Source organism: Mauremys reevesii, linkage group 1 (genome assembly GCF_016161935.1).
Source record: "Mauremys reevesii isolate NIE-2019 linkage group 1, ASM1616193v1, whole genome shotgun sequence".
NCBI classification, from domain to species: domain Eukaryota; kingdom Metazoa; phylum Chordata; order Testudines; family Geoemydidae; genus Mauremys; species Mauremys reevesii.
The window spans coordinates 15,352,784-15,371,105 of NC_052623.1; the positions used below are offsets into that span (position 1 = coordinate 15,352,784).

Here is an 18,322-nt window from a genome sequence, read left to right on the forward strand (position 1 = left end):
CTGGTGCTTTTGTGATGTATTTATCTTTTATTCTTTTGGCTTAGACACAAGATGATACTCTAACCAAGAGGTGCCTGCATCCGTGCTGTGGGAACAGAGATGGAAATGAATATGAACAAATTCATGCCATTAGGCTGTATAACAAAAGATTTTACATTCCATCCAAAGCAAATGAATCGCCAACCCCCAGGCCCTATTAGTTGAACTCCCCTCCGGCCCTGGGATAAGAGATCCCTCCATTCTGATTGACAGTCACCCATCATTGCCTGCTGGACCCTCTCTGAAAAAAGGGAACTAAACCATTCCAAGCCAGGGATTGCAGATATGCTAGGAACACCTCATAGTCAATGGTGTCTAAGGCAGTTGACAGATTTAATATAATCAGAATGGATATCTTATTCTTATGTGTAAAGAAGTTCATTTGCACACTGTGCTGGGATCTACCAACTTAAATTCATTTGTGACCTGATTCCTTAAGGTTCTGAGGGCCATCAGCTTAAGAGCTTCATTGGCTTCCCGAGGAGTTGAGGGTGTTTAACGTCAAAGGATTGGGCCCCTTCATTGGAAGAACCCCTCCCCCCCCAAAAAAACCCCACAAACAAACAAACAAACAAAGAGCTCACCCCACTCAGGATAAAAAGAGACATTCTAGACACGCCTGTTGGCCCCTGGACGGCTCTTTGAATAGACCTTTCAGACAGATTCATATAGTTTTGTAAAGCACAAAACTAAAGTGAGGCCATAAAATAGATCAGAGATATAGGTTAACCAGATTAGATAGAAGTTAAAGGTCACACTGGCAACACAGAGGTATCATTAACACCAAGCCATCCATATCACTTTAGTGCTCCCTCACTCAGTTACTGCATGCTGCTAAAGACACTGGTTCTTTTCTCAAGCTCTGAGAGCAAATTCTTCAGGATACAGAAACCTATCGGCCAGTCCTGTTACCATTGCAGTCAATAGCAAAACTCTCATTTCTCTTTAGTTTCTATTGCACTCAGAACAAGAGAAAACCTCCTTTCTGGACAGAGAAATGTTCTCATTCAAGAATATGTTGGGCTATTGAAAGTAGCTTCCAGTATTTATTTCCACCTCTTCACCAATAAGGTTCCAACTTTTATAGGACATAATTAACTATTCTGTTCTATATAGGTTTTATAACGGAACTCTTAACCAACCACCTGGAGATCCATCTGTGGTGTAGTGGAAACACTTGAACTTGAAATGTTGTCCATAACACTGTGTGCTGGAGGCAGTAACTGGCATTAACAATGAGATAGGATCTTGCACATGCTTTTGAAAGTGAAAGATAGGACGCAATTACCTCACTTACAATGATTAAATATTTAACCACCGCCTTTTCATCTGAGCCACTCTGTTTCGTGTGTTTCATGTAGCAGATTGGATAAGTTTATTGCCTACTTGTAGGTATTTTACTAATTATGTAATTAAAAAGAACCTGTAAGATGGGCACACATCTATTCTTTAATTGGTCCATGTTCTCAGAGTTCTGCATCAGTAACTACTGCAGGATTTGTCCCAGATTGTAAATAACAGAACATTTCTTATGGAGCTGTGATGTCAGAGAATGGGAGGGGAAGTGGGAAACTAGCATCTATCACGGAGGAGAGACTGGTCTCCTGTGGATACGAAGGATTCAGTTGGTCCTAGCAGTTTAACCATTGATCATCCCACTGAGGAGGGGGAATCTAAGGGACGTTCTCCATGCAATCCTCCCTCAGTGTTCTGCTCCAGATCTTCTCCCACAACTGTTTCTGCAGGAAGATTTAATTCAGGCAAATGGACACGTTTGATTTGATTTTTTTAACAAGTTGTTGATGAGATCTCTCATAAGAGATGAAACTATCCCAGGAATCAGAGTTTGTTTCAGGTGCCAAGGTGCATAAACATCTCAAACACACAATAGATGTGAAACAAAGGACTGAAAGCACAAAACCTGAGGAATCACTACAAGAATGGGTGGGGAGGAACCCTACACAGGGGCTCGCATGGCTGATAATAGAAATGTCTCTGGAAAAAAAAATATTACTAGATGGCTTCTAAAAGTGAGGAGGGGCTGAACTGAGGCAGATGTCCAGGGGATGATGAGTGCCACACCCAGGAGCAACAGCAAAGTCTTGGCCACTCTCTGCTGTAAAGTCTGATGGTGATCACAGCTATCCAAGAATGCCCCAAGTCACCCTCGTGGAGTCCTTCAGTACAGAAGCTGGGGTCAGGAAGAGCATGTTCCATAGGTGCCAACTCCGTGGGTGCTCCAGGGCTGGAGCACCCACGGGAAAAATAGTGGGTCCTCAGCACCCACTGGTGGCCCCACCGATCAGCTCCTCCCCTTCCCTCCCAGCACCTCCCGCCCTCCATGATCAGCTGTTCTGGAAACACTGGGGGAGCAGGGGGTGGAGTGAGGGTGGGGCACGCTCAGGGAAGGGAGCAGAACAAGACAGGAAGGGGCAGGGCGGGAAGACACAGAGTGCGGGTGGGAAGAGGTGGGGCGGGAGTGGGATTTGAGGGAAGGGGTGGAGCGGGGGCAGGGCCTGGGGCAGGGTGGGGGGTCAAGCACCTCCTGGGAAACGACAAAGTCAGCACCTGTGGCATGTTCTCTTCCTTACCGCAGTCTGCCATTGGTCAGGTATAATAGTAATGAATTCTTTGCCTTCAGCGAGGTGGCAAAGTTTCCAGATGATACTAAACGGCTCAAGATAGTTAAGACCAAAGCAGACTGTGAAGAACTTCAAAATGATCTCACAAAACTAAGTGATTGGGCAACAAAATGGCAAATGAAATTTAATGTGGATAAATGTAAAGTAATGCACACTGGAAAAAATAACCCCAACTATACATACAATATGATGGGGGCTAATTTAGCTATAACTAATCAGGAAAAAGATCTTGGCGTCATCGTGGACAGTTCTCTGAAGATGTCCACACAGTGTGCAGAGGCGGTCAAAAAAGCAAACAGGATGTTAGGAATCATTAAAAAGGGGAGAGAGAATAAGACTGAGAATATATTATTGCCTTTATATAAATCCATGGTACGCCTACATCTCGAATACTGTGTACAGATGTGGTCTCCTCACCTCTAAAAAGATATACTGGCACTAGAAAAGGTTCAGAAAAGGGCAACTAAAATGATTAGGGGTTTGGAGAGGGTCCCATATGAGGAAAGATTAAAGAGGCTAGCACTCTTCAGCTTGGAAAAGAGGAGACTAAGGGGGGACATGATAGAGGTATATAAAATCATGAGTGATGCGGAGAAAGTGGCTAAGGAAAAGTTATTTACTTATTCCCATAATACAAGAACTAGGGGTCACCACGTGAAATTAATAGGCAGCAGGTTTAAAACAAATAAAAGGAAGTTCTTCTTCATGCAGCGCACAGTCAACTTGTGGAACTCCTTACCTGAGGAGGTTGTGAAGGCTAGGACTATAACAGCGTTTAAAAGAGAACTGGATAAATTCATGGTGGTTAAGTCCATAAATGGCTATTAGCCAGGATGGGTAAGGAATGGTGTCCCTAGCCTCTGTTTGTCAGAGGATGGAGATGGATGGCAGGAGAGAGATCACTTGATCATTGCCTGTTAGGTTCTCTCCCTCTGGGGCACCTGGCATTGGCCTGTGTCGGTAGACAGATACTGGGCTAAATGGACCTTTGGTCTGACCCGGTACGGCCGTTCTTATGTTCTTATCAGAAGCTAGTTACTGCTGGAGGCTGAATAGGTGACTAAATAGACCCATGGTTTGATTTAGCAGGGAAAATCCTAGGTTCTTCTCTACATCTGTGCCTCCACTTACAGCTGGCTGCAGTGCCTTGTATTTCCAATGGCTTTCCCCATTAAATTCAGCATCTTCTTTGCTCTCTTTTCAGAATTATACAAACTGCAGGTGCATCTCTGCAAACGGGGCTGAAGGATCCGCCTCCCCTGGGACCTGTGGCACAAATTGCTCCCACCTCCTCTTACCCTTTATTGTAATTTCCTGCCTGGCTGGAATCCTGGCAAGCACTTCACACACACCATCCTTCATGCTCATCCTGAGGTAATGTAGGCGGGATTGTCACCACTCTCGTACCATGGGCTCTATCCGGCATCTCCCCTCCTCTGGAGAATACTCTGGAGCTGGGATGAGGAGGCCAAGTTTTGAAAACCCAAAACCATCGGTGGCTCAGATCTGGGAGCTATTTTATCCAAACCACAAACGTTCAGGGAGTGGCAGGCATGAGGGTTAAATTCAGAGCTCCCATCTTGGCACATCTCTATGATATGTATCCACATTTAACCATATATGTTGTTATTTATATGTGGCCATGCCTAGAGGTCCCAGTCAGGGGTCATGGCCCAGCCTGCTAGGCCCTGTACAAGTGAGGAAATGGAGCCCAGAGGGCTCACAGTCTAGGGTTATGACAAGACACTGCAGGTGGATAAGCAGACAAACAGGGACAGGGTGGGTGATAAGGTAACAACAGAGCTGGGCCTGATTTGCATATGGGCCTGATTCTGATCCCCAATTGAATTTACAGCAGTGTAACCGCACTGGGGCTCACTCCCGCTGCCTTGCACCTGATTTACCCTAGTGCAAATTAAGGGTAAAAGTGGGTGTAAAGTGCTACCAGATCAGCATGACAGCATTTCCCACATGCACTGTGCCCAGGTGTTAGTGAAGGCAGTGGAGGATCAGGCCCACTGACTTCACTGGCGTTATTGCTGATGCCATCCCGGTCTATGTCTTGCCATCCATCATCTGTAGCTATCCTTATGTAAATCTGCTTCTGCCTTTCTCCTTGTTTCTCGCTGTCTGTCTTAAAGTGTCTCCATCTTTACACTATAGCAAATCACCAAGACAGAAGGGCAGGTAAGTATGCCGTGTAGTTCCACCTTTGGCGCTTGGCCTGCTAGCTCAGTCTGCTAGCCTAGCAGGTCATGTGTCTGAGCCTCAAATAGCGCTAGAAACGAAGAGCTGCTTTACACTGAAGTATCAGAGCAGGAGAAATCATTGGGACTGATGTTTGCCTCACACAGACCCTTATGACAGGCTGTGCCTTGTGTTAGGAGTTCAGGCAGAGCACCTCTTACAGCAGGTTTCAGGTGCTCTTTGACCACACAGGCTCTTCCCATCTCTTTAACCGAAGCAGCTAAATCCCTTGCAGAGTTGAAGAACAAGTTGACAACACTAGCCACTGTGACGTGTACTGCGGGGGCACTTTTCGGAACTGAGCAGCTGTTAATATTTCAACACGTTAACCTCCCAGGGACTGGGACATTCTTGGCTGCTTCTGGTTACTGTGTCTGTCACAGCCCACGAAAGTTGGGCTGCTCAGACTTTGTGACACCAGGGGCTATACTGGCAACTTGCTGGGAGCCAGAGGCCTGTACCTCACTCCCCTATAGATTTACAATAAAAAACAAATGGATGCCTCCATCATTTCAGCTTATAGTCTCATTCCTCAAAGGTTCCGAGGATTTTAGGCCCAGAAGTGACCATTATGATCATCTGGTCTGAGTCCCTGCATAACATTGGCCCCAGAATTTCACCCACTGATCCCGGCAGGGGAGGGAATTATTCTCCTCAGAAACTGCTTGTTGTTGGAATTCACTTAGGGCCAGCTCCAGCTCTCAATGAATTCAATGAGTCTTTTCGTTGACTTAGTGGGAGCTGCACTGGGCCCTTCTTGTTGGAGTGGAAGGACAGTCTTGTACTGTAATACAGGACTGGGCATCTGGGCCTTAGTTGTATTCACAGTCCTACCACAGTCTACCTGTATGACCCTGGCCACGTCAGTTAATTTCTCGTTGCCCAAGTTCTCCCATTTGTGTTACTTTCCTTCCTCACAGCTTCATCATCAGAGGTTCTATAGAAATGCAATGTATCATATGTATCATTTTTACTCCCCAGCAAGAGCCAGCTGCAGCTGACTGGCTTTGTCTGAATTTTTTTTTATCAGTGAAATCTCTCCCATGACCTTGCTGTGACTCAGCCTCAGTTCAGTTTGCACAGTGGAAGAATGTTATTAGAATCATTGAAGTGTTGGACTGGAAGGGACCTCAATAGGACATTAGTCCAGTCCGCTGCACTCAAGGCAGGACTAATTATCTAGACCATCCCCGACAGGTGTTTATCTAACCTGTTCTTAAAACCCTCCAATGATGGAGATTCCACAACCTCTGTAGGCAATTTATTCCAGTGCTTAACCACTCTGACAGTTAGGAAGCTTTTCCTTATGTCCAACCTAAACCACCTTTGCTGCAATTTAAGCACATTGCTTCTTGTCCTATCCTCAGAGGTTAAGGAGAACAGTTTTTCACCTTCCTTCTTGTAACAACCTTTCCTGTACTTGAAAACTGTTATCATGTCCCCTCTCAGTCATCTTTTGTCCAGACTAAACAAATCCAGTTATTTCAATCTTTCCTCATAGGTCATGTTTTCTAGACCTTTAATCATTTTTGTTGCTTTCCTCTGGACTTTCTTCAATTTGTCCACATCTTTCCTAGAATGTGGGGTCCCGAACTGAACGCAATACTCCAGCTGAGGCCTTATCAGTGTGGAACAGAATGGAAGTTACTTCTCGTGTCTTGCTGACAACACTCCTGCTAATACATCCCAGAATGATGTTTGCTTTTTTTGCAACAATGTTACACTGTTGACTCATATTTAGCTTGTGATCCACTATAACCCCCAGATCCCTTTCCACAGTACTCCTTTCTAGGCAGTTATTTCCCTTTTTGTATGTGTGCAACTGATTTTTCCTTCCTAAGTGGAGTACTTTGCAGTTGTCCGTATTGAATTTCATCCTGTATACTTCAGACCATTTCTCCAGTTTGTCCAGATTATTTTGAATTTTAATCCTATCCTCCAAACCACTTGCAACCTCTCCCACCTTGGTATCATCCACAAACTTTGTAAGTGTACTCTCTATGCCACTATCTAAATCGTTGATGAAGTTATTGAACAGAACCAGACCCACAACTGGTCCATGTGGTACCCCATTTGATATGCCCTTCCAGTTTGACTGTGAACCAACTCTCTGAAAATGGGTTTATTTATTGTTATGTGTTGTTACATTTGAGCAGCCAAATACATCCTAGGTGCCAAAATGAACATTGAAATATTTGGCCACCTGATACGTCAGGAGATGCCCAAAATCCTAGCCTTGTCCTCTGCTAATACAAAGTATGTTAAACAAATGAATACTAGGAAATAACATGTTTTGAAAACACATTACAGTAAAGAGCAGTGACTTTTTGTAAAGAACATATTGTAATATTATAAAAGAATGGAGAGATTATGAGAGCTAACCAAAACATCATGGCTGTGATACATCTGATGGAGCAAAGTCTGCCCTCAGTTACACACATACAAGGTTTGCATGGATGTAACAAAAGCTATATTTGTTCCTATTTCTGTGTAAGGGGATGTACTAATTCCTCTTTTGTTTTTGCTTTTTAGGAGCGTTCAGCCTGAAGATAAGTCATTTGCTATTGGGATACAGTTCCTGCTGCTGAGAATTTTAGGTAAATTAAAATTTGTTATGTAGCATTGAAAAGTCATAAGATATTTTGAATTCACATGGATCAGATGGGACATTAATAGAGAAACTCAGGTGCTACAAAAGAAGGGTATTGTTGATTCAGTAGGTGTCACACTTTTTCTCATTTGTTGCTGAACCATTATTCCTAGCTATGGGGTGCTATGTTGCTGGTTGAAGTGCCTTTTAGATAAGCAGTAAAACCAAAGTCCTGATCATCTGTAGTCATTAAAAATCCCACAGCACTTTCTTCAAGGGATGGCATGTTGGGCCCTGGTTCCTGGCCAAATTTCAATCTGTGAATTGCATCTGAAGTTCCTCTGGCAATTTCCATTCTTCTTCCCTTACCTTCCTAGTAACACTACTGTTGTGTATTCTTGGCACAGACTGACTGTCCCATTTCATCCCAGCATGGGATGGGAAAGAGACCTTTATACATAGCTTCTCTAAAGCACTTTGGGATCTTTCTCAAGAAATGACAGTGTCTAGGGGAAAATTATTCTTATTTGTGTCTTTGTTTGAATCATAGACTCATAGAAGATGAGGGTTTGAAGAGACCTCAGGAGGTCATCTAGTCCAACCCCCTGCTCAAAGCAGGACCAACCGCAACTAAATCATCCCAGCCAGGGCTTTGTCAAACCGGGCCTTAAAAACCTCTAATGATGAAGATTCCACCCATTCCAGTGCTTCACCACCCTCCTAGTGAAAGAGTTTTTTCTAATACCCAACCTAGACCTCCCCCACTGCAACTTGAAACTGTTGCTCTTTGTTCTGTCATCTGCCACCACTAAGAACAGCCGAGCTCCATCCTCTTTGGAACCCCCCTTTATGTAGTTGAAGGCTGCAATTTTTCCACATCCTTTCTGTAGTGGTGGGGCCAAAACTGAATGCAATACTGCAGATGTGGCCTCACCAGTGCCGAATAGAGGGGAATCATCACTTCCGTTGATCTGCTGGCAATACTCCTATTAATACAGTCCAATATGCAGTTAGGGAAACAAGGGTACACTGTTGATTCATATCCAGCTTCTCGTTCACTGTAATCCCCAGGTCCTTTTCTACAGAACTGCTGCTTAGCCAGTTGGTCCCTAGTCTGTAGCAGTGCATGGGATTCTTCCGTCCTAAGTGCAGGCCTCTGTACTTGTCCTTGTTGAACCTCATCAGATTTCTTTTGGCCCAATCCTCCAATTTCTCTACGTCACCTACCCTCCAGCATATCTACCTCTCTCCCCAGCTTAGTGTCATCTGCAAACTTGCTGAACATCCATCCCATCATCCAGATCATTAATGAAGATGTTGAACAAAACCGGCCCCAGGACTGACCCCTGGAGCACTCTGCTTGATACCAGCTGCCAACTAGACATCGAGCTTTTGATCATTACACATTGAGCCCGATGATCTAGCCAGCTTTCTATCCACCTTATAGTCTATTCATCCAATCCATATTTCTTTAACTTGCTGGCAAGAATACTGTGGGAGACTGTATGAAAAGCTTTGCTAAAGTCAAGGTGGATGATCTCCACCACTTTCCCCATATCCACAGAGCTAGTTTGTCTCATCATAGAAGGCAATCAGGTTGGTCAGGCATGACTTGCCCTTGGTGAATCCATGTTGACTGTTCCTGATCACTTTCCTCTCCTCCAAGTGCTTCAAAATGGTTTCCTTGAGGACCCACTCCATGATTTTTCCGGGGACTGAGGTTAGGCTGACCAGTCTGTAGTTCCCTGGATTCTCCTTCCCTTTTTTAAAGATGGGCACCATATTTTCCTATTTCCAATCATCCAGGACCTCCCCCAATTGACATGAGTTTTCAAAGATAATGGCCAATCTCTCTGAAATCACATCGGTCAACTCCATCAGCACCCTCGGATGCATTGCATCTGGCCCCATGGACTTGTGCATGTCCAGCTTTTCTAAATAGTCCTTAACCTGTTCTTTCACCACTGAGGGCTGCTCACCTCCTCCCCATACTGTGCTGCCCAGTGCAGCAGTCTGGGAGTTGACCTTGTCTGTGAAGACCAAAGCAAAAAAAGCATAGAGTACTTCAGCTTTGTCCACATCATCTGTCACTAGGTTGCCTGTGCCATTCAGTAAGGGTCCCACACTTTCCCTGACCTTTTTCTTGTTGCTAACATACCTATAGAAACCCTTCTTGTTACCCTTCACATCCCTTGCTAGCTGCAACTCCAATTGTGCTTTGGCCTTCCTGATTACACCCCTGCATGCTCGAGCTATATTTTTATACTCCTCCCTAGTCATCTGCCCAAGTTTCCACCTCTTGTAAGTTTCTTTTTTGTGTTTAAGATCAGCAAGGATTTCACTGTTAAGCCAAGCTGTTCGCATGCCATATTTACTATTTTTCCTACACATCAGGATGTTTTTTTCCTGCAACCTCAATAAGGATTCTTTAAAATACAGCCAGCTCTCCTGGACTCTTTTCCCCTCATATTAGCCTCCCAGGGGATCCTGCCCATCAGTTCTCTGAGGCAGTCAAAGTCTGCTTTTCTGAAGTCCAAGGTCTGTATTCTGCTGCTCTCCTTTCTTCCTTTTGTCAGGATCCTGAACTCGACCATCTCATGAGGTACATGTCAGAATGGCTCAAAATAGCGTTCAATTCAAATAATTGTTTTTCTTATGGCAGAAATTAATTTTCACCTGGCAAACACTGCTATGTGTCCCAGAAATCCTAACAATGCACATTTTCACACAATACAGAATGGAGAGGAAGAAGTGAGCCTGCAATTGCAATAATACCTGGATTGTGTGAATGTCCCTTATATAAAAACAACAGATAAAAAACCCATCACATCTGGTCCAACCCCAGCCAATGCAGGATTGTTCCTTAAAGCGGTATTTATCAAGCCTGTAGCTGCCTATAACATCATGGTTTTAGCTATTTTGCAAACCATGGCTGTTCCGCAAGGACAGACCAGATGGGATTAAGTCTAGCCTGGTAGAACTGCAGGTTTGGGGCCTTGATGTCTCATTCCATTCTCAGCTATAGTAACTTTTAGGCAGAAAGTACCTGAACAGCTACTCCAGGCGTGGGAGGATGTTTCTGCTAACTGGTTAAGGCATTTTCTAGTGTCTGGCCCATAGACAACTTGTGCCTGCTGGTACTGGGGGGACGCAATGTAAAGGGAGGGACGGACATGAGACCGCCCCATATATTGCCTCTGGGAGGAACTTCCAGCCCCACTTCCCTGGGCCAAGACAGCCAATCCCAAGAGCTCCTGGGAGGCTAGGGGGCCACAGGAGTGGGGACCACATGTCTCTGGGCCTGGCTGAGGGCCCAGGGAGACTCAAAGCACCAGTGTCTCCCTCGAGCTTGTGGACACCTCAGCAGGGGAGGCACAGGCAATGCCCCTACCTCCAGCTGAGCAGAGGCCAGGGAACCACCTCCTGGCACCAGCTTCAGTGACCACCCGCCTTGCGCCCAGCCCAGGACTGCCATGTTCTCCTCACTTCACCAGAGTGATCTGCCGGGGACAAGGGGGCGGGGCTCTGTCCTTCTCCCACTGCGCCTCCCTCCGGCACATTTCCAGCTCACTCACCCACTCTCCCTGGCAGCCAGGCCTGGGCAGGAAACAGAGGGGGTGAGACAGAGCCACTTCTCATGCCAGCTCATGGTGCTGCTCCAGGTCGCTGCCTCTGTGCAGCGCAGCAGCTGCCTGAGAGAGATCCTGGCTGGGGAGGCGGCAGCAATGACCCGCCCCCCTTTGCTCCCTACCCGGGCCCAATTGCTAGGGTCCGGGGCCAAGCAAGCCAGAAACATGCCATGGGGGGTGCTCCGGCTCACTCAGCCCCTGGCCCCAGCAGTGGAGCCTGGGCAAGGAGCAGAGGGGGCAGGCCACCACCGCCTCTCCAGCAAGGTTCTTGCAGGCAGCCGCTGTGCTGCACAGAGCAGCGACCTGGAGCGGCCAGCCTCAGCCAGCATGAGAAGCAGCTCCATTCACCCCTTCCACTCCCCACCCAGGCCCAGGTGCCAGGGACAGGGGCTGAACATGCCAGAGGGCAAGTGCATCAGGAGAAGGACAGAGCCTCTCTCCTTCCCTTCCTCCAGGCAGGCCAAGCAGAAATCGGGGGTGGGGGGACACTTGACCCGCGTGCTCCCCCATGTGTTGCCTATGCCAGGAAGACACCAGCCAGGCCACCCGCCATTCTGAAATCAGTTTAATGTGGTTTTGAAAAACGGTATGATGGGGTCTGCCCTAACAGAAAGAAATGCTTCTCATTTGACAAACCAAGTGCCCTGTGCTTGTTTTCCAGCCTGGATGCCAGGACCAGTGCTTTATGGCAGTGCCATCGACACAACCTGCATCCTGTGGGAAAAGAAGTGCAAGAAGAACGCAGCTTGCAGATACTATGACAACGATCTCTTCAGACAAAGGTACGGCCCTGTGAGGCGCCATCGGATACCGCTTGTCCTGAGGGTTTGGCTACATTACAGGGGCTACAGTGGCAGAGCTACGGCCCCATAGCTCTGCCACTGTAACCCTGAAGCGTAGATGCACACTACAGCAACGGAAGGGTTTTTTCCACCACCGTAGTAACTCTGCCTCCCCAAGCAGTGGTAGCTAGGCAACGGAAGCATTCTTCCATTGATCTACCCGTGTCTACACTGGGGGTTTCAGTCAGTGTAGCTATGGCGCTCAGGCATATGCATTTTTCACACACCCCTGAGCATTGTTGCTATGTCAACCTGACACCTCCTCATCAATTATTGGGGATGGACCACATCCACCCTGACTAAATTGGCCTTCTGCATTGGTTCTCCACTTGAAACATAACTCCCTTCTCTTCATGTACCAATATATATTTATGCCTGTATCTGTAATTTTCACTCCATGCATCTGAAGAAGTGGGGTTTTTTACCTACGAAAGCTTATGCCCAAATAAATCAGTTAGTCTTTAAGGTGCTACCGGACTCCTCATTGTTTTTGTAGCTTTTAAGTGTAGACCAGGCCATATTTCTTACCGTACACTAGTGACGTCTTTAAAAGAAAATTGAGGAATCTGCTCAGAAAACAAGGCGATGAACATGGGATGGATGGATGGAAGGATAGACTGGAAAGTGGCATCATGAGATTTGCTAGGCAGACTTCCTACTCTGCTACAGTGATGTGCAGTTAATATCTCATTGAAGAGCTCTCACAGAAACATCCCCCTTTTCCTGCCATAACCCCATGGACAGTGAGGTACATGTACTGGCAGAGATATGGGGTAAAGGGCTGGGCCATCTGGTGTTTTGTTTCCCCATTTAAATAAAGACACTTTCTCCAAATGCCAGGAGGCAGCACTGCCCAGCAGACAGACTTCTAATCAGCTCTACTTGTTACAAAGCTTTGTATTTACTACCTGAAAAATACTAAGTGTGGAGCACCATGCGCTGTTTGAAGTGGGGCAAAGGGTTTTCATGGGGTTCCGGAGTATTCTCCACAGGACAGTTTATTGAAATTACCTCACATACGGTGGAATCCTCTGGCAAACAACAAGTTCCTCCGTAGAATGTATATGAGCCCCTGGAGAACCCTCCTCTCTGTCAGGGATAATATAACAGTATCCAGAGGTGGAATGACTCCACCAGATGCAGGGAAGTCATCCCAAACCTCTCTACCAGTGACTGCACTGGCACTACTCAGCTGAGGAAGGGCTACAGAATCATTAGGAGCTTGGAAGGCATCTCTAGCTGGTTGCTTACATTGAGTAGGATTTGCTATTGGCATAAGCAAGTGCTATTCAGCCTGGGTGCGGAGGCACATTCCATTTTTTTTCCAAACCTTTGCACCAGGAAAGCTATTACTGAGGTCAATATTCAGCCGACATTTTCTTTTGCCCCTGACACGTGCAGATTTCCTGCCCGTCGATGGGTGATACTCACCTTCCCTATTAATTGACTGACTGAAAAAGCTCTTGACATAAATTCCACGCTCATTTGATGCACATCTTGAGGCTTGGTGGTTGATAGATGCTGTACCCTGAAACTTTGCACCTTACCTTATTACCTTGTCCTTTTGTGTTTCTGTACCTTAGATTCCTTGGGCTCCAGTTTTTCTTTGAAGTGGGAGCTTTTCTGTGCTTCGTGGCTGTGTTCATCATTCTCAGACGACAAGAGAGGGAAACCAGGAATGCCACAGAGCCAAAGACAATTCCAGAGAAGGAGAAGCTGGCAGAAAAGTCAAGCAAAAACCTAGACTCCAAAGTCTGACTCAGAGAAAGTGAATCACTATTCCATATCTGCTGCCCAGGGAAGCACACGGATTGCATTTTACTGTTACTGTGAAGGATGGATGCTTGGGATGAGCCTGAACAGGAGATAAGCTTATTTATTTCCTGTCTTTATCTTTGGCAGCTACAGCTTTTGTTCTTTCTTCTTCTTTTTTTTTTATCTTCTAGTTTATATCTACCCATGCTTGAGTGGTGCCTCATGAGCTTGTTTGATTGGGTTAATCCCTTTGGACATTGCAGCCTTATAGAGTTATATCTTCCTAAGCATTCATTCAGCTGGCAATCTGGATGATGCCAGCACTCTAAGCACTAATACCTACAGCTGAATTGTTTTTATAAAGGTTTTTGTACAGTACACAAATGTTTCTATGTATCCAAGTACAGTATTCTGTACTTGGCCATAAACACCAATTATCACAGCACTAGGGTACCTTCTTCTCTTCTTGTTACATTATTAGATGGCCTTGGGACCTCTGAAAGCCTGGGCCTATTCACACTGACATGACTAGGAGTGATGCTGTATGGTTGTAAGGGCTGGCTGACATACTGATGCTCTTGTGTTGGTTGAAAGAAAGGCTGCATATGCATGGGGTGACTAGCTAGTTGGGAGGGAGAAGAAGTGGTACTGGGAGGGAGAGGGTAGCAAGGTTGGACTGTAATGGGGTGTACCGGCCCTTTAAGCCTAGGGGATCCAGAAAGCCTCATTCCGGGCATGCGGTTAAGAACATAAGAACATAAGAATGGCCGTACTGGGTCAGACCAAAGGTCCATCCAGCCCAGTATCCTGTCTACCGACAGCGGCCAATGCCAGGTGCCCTCGAGGGAGTGAACCTAACAGGTAATGATCAAGTGATCTTTCTCCTGCTGTCCATCACCACCCTCTGACAGACAGAGGCTAGGGACACCATTCCTTACCCATCCTGGCTAATAGCCATTATTGGGCTTAACCTCCATGAATTTATCGAGTTCTCTTTTAAACCCTGTTATAGTCCTAGACTTCACAACCTCCTCAGGCAAGGAGTTCCACTACTCCTTTGTTGGTTGTGAGCACAGGTTCAGAAACATGCTGAATCCAGTCAAGAGGAAGTAGTCCCAGGGAGTTAGTGGTGGTGTGGGAAGATCCCAGAATGCTGGCATTAAGGGCCCAGGATCAAGAGCCCTGTAGTATAGGGTGGGGCAGGGCTCCCCTCTCTCCTGGCCAATTGGGAAAAGCTTTCAGAAGCAGACTAGTATATATGCCTCCTTCCCCCTCAGACAGGGTGCTCATGGGCAGAGGAAGGGAGGGGGACTGAACCAGAAGGCTGGGCTTCCGTTGAGCAGAATAAGGGCTCCGTGGAGAAGAGGAGCATTGGAGATGGGTATGACCTATGGGGTTACTATGATGAACCTTGCATTTGGGACACTGAAGCAAATGGCAACTCTGCTACATGGACCCTCAAAGGAACTGCAGAACCGTCCCAGGCAAACAGGCTCTGAGTAGACGGGTTGCAGCGTGCTGGGAGTGTTGCATCCCTCTGCAATAATGATTTGCACTGTTACATCGTTAGCTGTCAAAGCACTTAGCAGAGGCACATGAGTATGACTGTCCCCATTTTACAACGGAAGTGGAGTGGAGTCAAGGAACATGCCCAAGCTCACCAAGCCAGCCAGTGCCCTCAACAGGAGTAGACCCCAGCTCTGCCGAGCGCTAGATGTACCCTGAAGCTAATCCAAGAGGCCACCGCGCCAAGCTGTCCCTGTTGGGCCTCTTCAGTGGGGTAGAGAGATTAAAGGGTCAGATTCAGCTGTAATTTTGGGGTAAGGGTCAAATCTGTTTTATTTTAACTGTAACTAATTCACATTGCCACAGCAGTCTGCATTCTTTCCACCTCAGCAGACCTTCTGCCCATCATTGGCACATGGGTATTTCTGGGGCGATCGCTGGGAAACAGCCAGTTGTGCCTTCCATCTCTGTCCCCTCCACGTGGGCCCCTAGACCACGGTATTTCCCCTGGAATGTACGGCTAAGGCCCACAGTGCTGGGCTATGGTGCTGCAGACTTGGGTGGGCCTCCAAATTGTCTGCTTAGCCATTATACGTCTGGAAAACATCTTCTGGTGAGAGAGTAAAAAAGCTCAATCTATTTAGTCTATTGAAGAGAAGGTTAAGACGTGACTTGGTCATGGTCTGCAAGTACCTACATGGAGAAGAGATTTCTTACCATAGATAGTTCTTTAACCTACCATAAAGAGGCATAACAAAAATCAATGGTGGAAAGCAAAAGCTAGACAAATTCATTCTACAGTTAAGGCATGGGTTTTATTAAACAGTGAGGGTAATTAACCTTTGGAACAGCTTGTCAAGTGTTGTAGTGGATTCTCCGTTATTTGCAGTCTTCATGTCAAGACTGGTGTCTTTCTAAAGGAGGTGCTATAGCACAAACAAAAGTTATGGGCTTGAGGCAGAAATTATTGATTGAGATTCTCTAACCTGTGTTATGAAGGAGGTCAGACTAGATGAACATAGTGGGCCTGTCTGGTCTTAAAATGTAAGACTTAATTAAGTTTGGTTGCACCCTTCCCATATCCTTTTGAGAAGGAGAAGGGGCGCTCCTTGACAAAGTCTATGAATGATTTTCAGCTCTACAAGCAATTCCTTGCCTCCCAATGAGCACAGTTTTGCCTGAAAACATTCAGCAGCACGATTAAAAACCTAACAAACTACTGAGAACTCAAATTGTGCTTACTGGCAGGAAACACTTTATAATCATGGACTGTAGAGAGATGAACTGCCTGGAATATCACTATGCTTGGAATCCCGAGTGAGATTAGTGAGGTACTTGCCCAGAGGTGAAAGATGTAAGGCCTGGTCCTGCAAACTCTTCCATACTTCAGTAGTTCAAATGCAGGAAGGAATGAGTCAGGTTTGCAATATCAAGCTCCTTAATAATAAATGATATCTATTAGTAGTATTTATTAATACTGATATTTCCACTCCTATAAGACCCTTTACAAGAGGATCTCAAAGCACTTTTTGGAAGTTAATTAAATATGGCTTGCAACACCTCTCCCAGGAAGTATTTCTGCCTTATTTTAAACATGGAATAATTGAAGTCCAGGGACCTTAACAGACAGGGCCAAGCAAAAACAAATGAGTAAGTATCAGAGCCAGGAACTGATCTCAAGGGTCTTGGTGCACTGGCTGCTCTTCTAACCACTGGACTGCTTCGACTTAAGAGGTTACCAGAAATGTTGCTTAAAAATACATTCTCATAGTCACCCGTATAATGATGAATTTGGATGTTACACTGGGTCTCTGGGCAGAGACCTTGTCGACTCTATATTCTGCACCTGGCCAGTGCTCAAAAAATAATAAATCACCAGAGTGATGATGATTTTGCCATCACTGAAAAAATCCTACAGGCTAAGAAAGAAAAGGAAACTGAGTAGAAATAAGATATGTTGTGTTTTTAAACAAATAGCTGGATATGAGTCAATACTGTGCCCTTGTTGTCAAGAAGGCTAACAGCATATTGGGCTGCATTAGTAGGAGCATTGCAAGCAGCTCAAGGGAAGTGATTCTTCTTCTCTATTCAGCACTGGTGAGACCACATCTGGAGTATTGCGTCCAGTTTTGGAGCCCCCACTACAGAAAGGATGTGACAAATTGGAGAGAGTCCAGTGGAAGGCAACGGAAAGGATTAGGGGGCTGGGGCACATGGCTTATGAGGAGATGCTGAGGGAACTGGGATTATTTAGTCTGCAGAAGAGAAGAGTGAAGGGGGATTTGATAGCAGCCTTCAACTACCTGAAGGAGAGTTCCAAAAAGGATGGAGCTAGGCTGGTCTCAGTGGTGGCAGATGACAGAACAAGGAGCAATGGTCTCAAGTTGCAGTGGGGGAGGTCTAGGTTGGATATTAGGAAAAGCTATTTCACTAGGAGAGTGGTGAAGCACTGGACTTGGTTACCTAGGGCAGTGGTGGAATCTCCATCCTTAGAGGTTTTTAAGGCCCGGCTTGACAAAGCCCTGGCTGGGATGATTTAGTTGGGGTTGGTCCTGCTTTGAGCAGGGGATTGGACTAGGTGACCTCCCGAGGTCTCTTCCATCCCTAATCTTCTATGATTCTATGAGTCTATGAAATAACTGGATACATAGCAGGGACAGTGCAAGGCACTGCAGAAACATACATGACAGTTCCATGAGGGATGGATGACAGTGAGGTAGAGCAGGAGTCAGACTATCTGCTCCCAATTCTGACACTGACTTCCTCAGGGCCCTTTAGCAAATCACTTGACATCGCTGTGCTTCAGCTTCTCCTTTTTGAAAATGGGACTTAGGACAATATGAAAAAAACAACCCAGAGCCACATATAGCTGCATCATTATACTGTGCACCATAGACATGCAAACCTTCACAGTGACAGCAGGGCTAGAACTCAGAGTCTGCAGGGCACTTCCAAATGTCTCCTCCATTATAAAACACTTTGAGGTCCTTGGCAGCATAAATGCAAAGTATTTATTTCTGAAAGTTCCCCTGATTGAGGCAGCTGTTCCCTAATTCTCCTGATTACCAAACA

General features: G+C 46.0%; 1 protein-coding gene across 4 annotated transcripts in view; it reads left to right on the forward strand.

Moving 5' to 3' along the window:
• SLCO2B1 (solute carrier organic anion transporter family member 2B1) overlaps positions 1–14,189 on the forward strand; it is a 105,307-nt gene extending 91,118 nt beyond the window's left edge. For all 4 annotated transcript variants that reach the window (XM_039513084.1, XM_039513076.1, XM_039513093.1 and 1 more), the window contains 4 exons: positions 3,886–4,055; positions 7,461–7,525; positions 11,809–11,929; positions 13,573–14,189. In XM_039513084.1, coding sequence (XP_039369018.1) covers positions 3,886–4,055; positions 7,461–7,525; positions 11,809–11,929; positions 13,573–13,747 — 531 coding nt within the window. In that variant the 3' untranslated portion in view covers positions 13,748–14,189. The remainder of the gene's footprint in view (positions 1–3,885; positions 4,056–7,460; positions 7,526–11,808; positions 11,930–13,572) is intronic.
• The last annotated feature ends 4,133 nt before the right edge of the window (positions 14,190–18,322 follow it).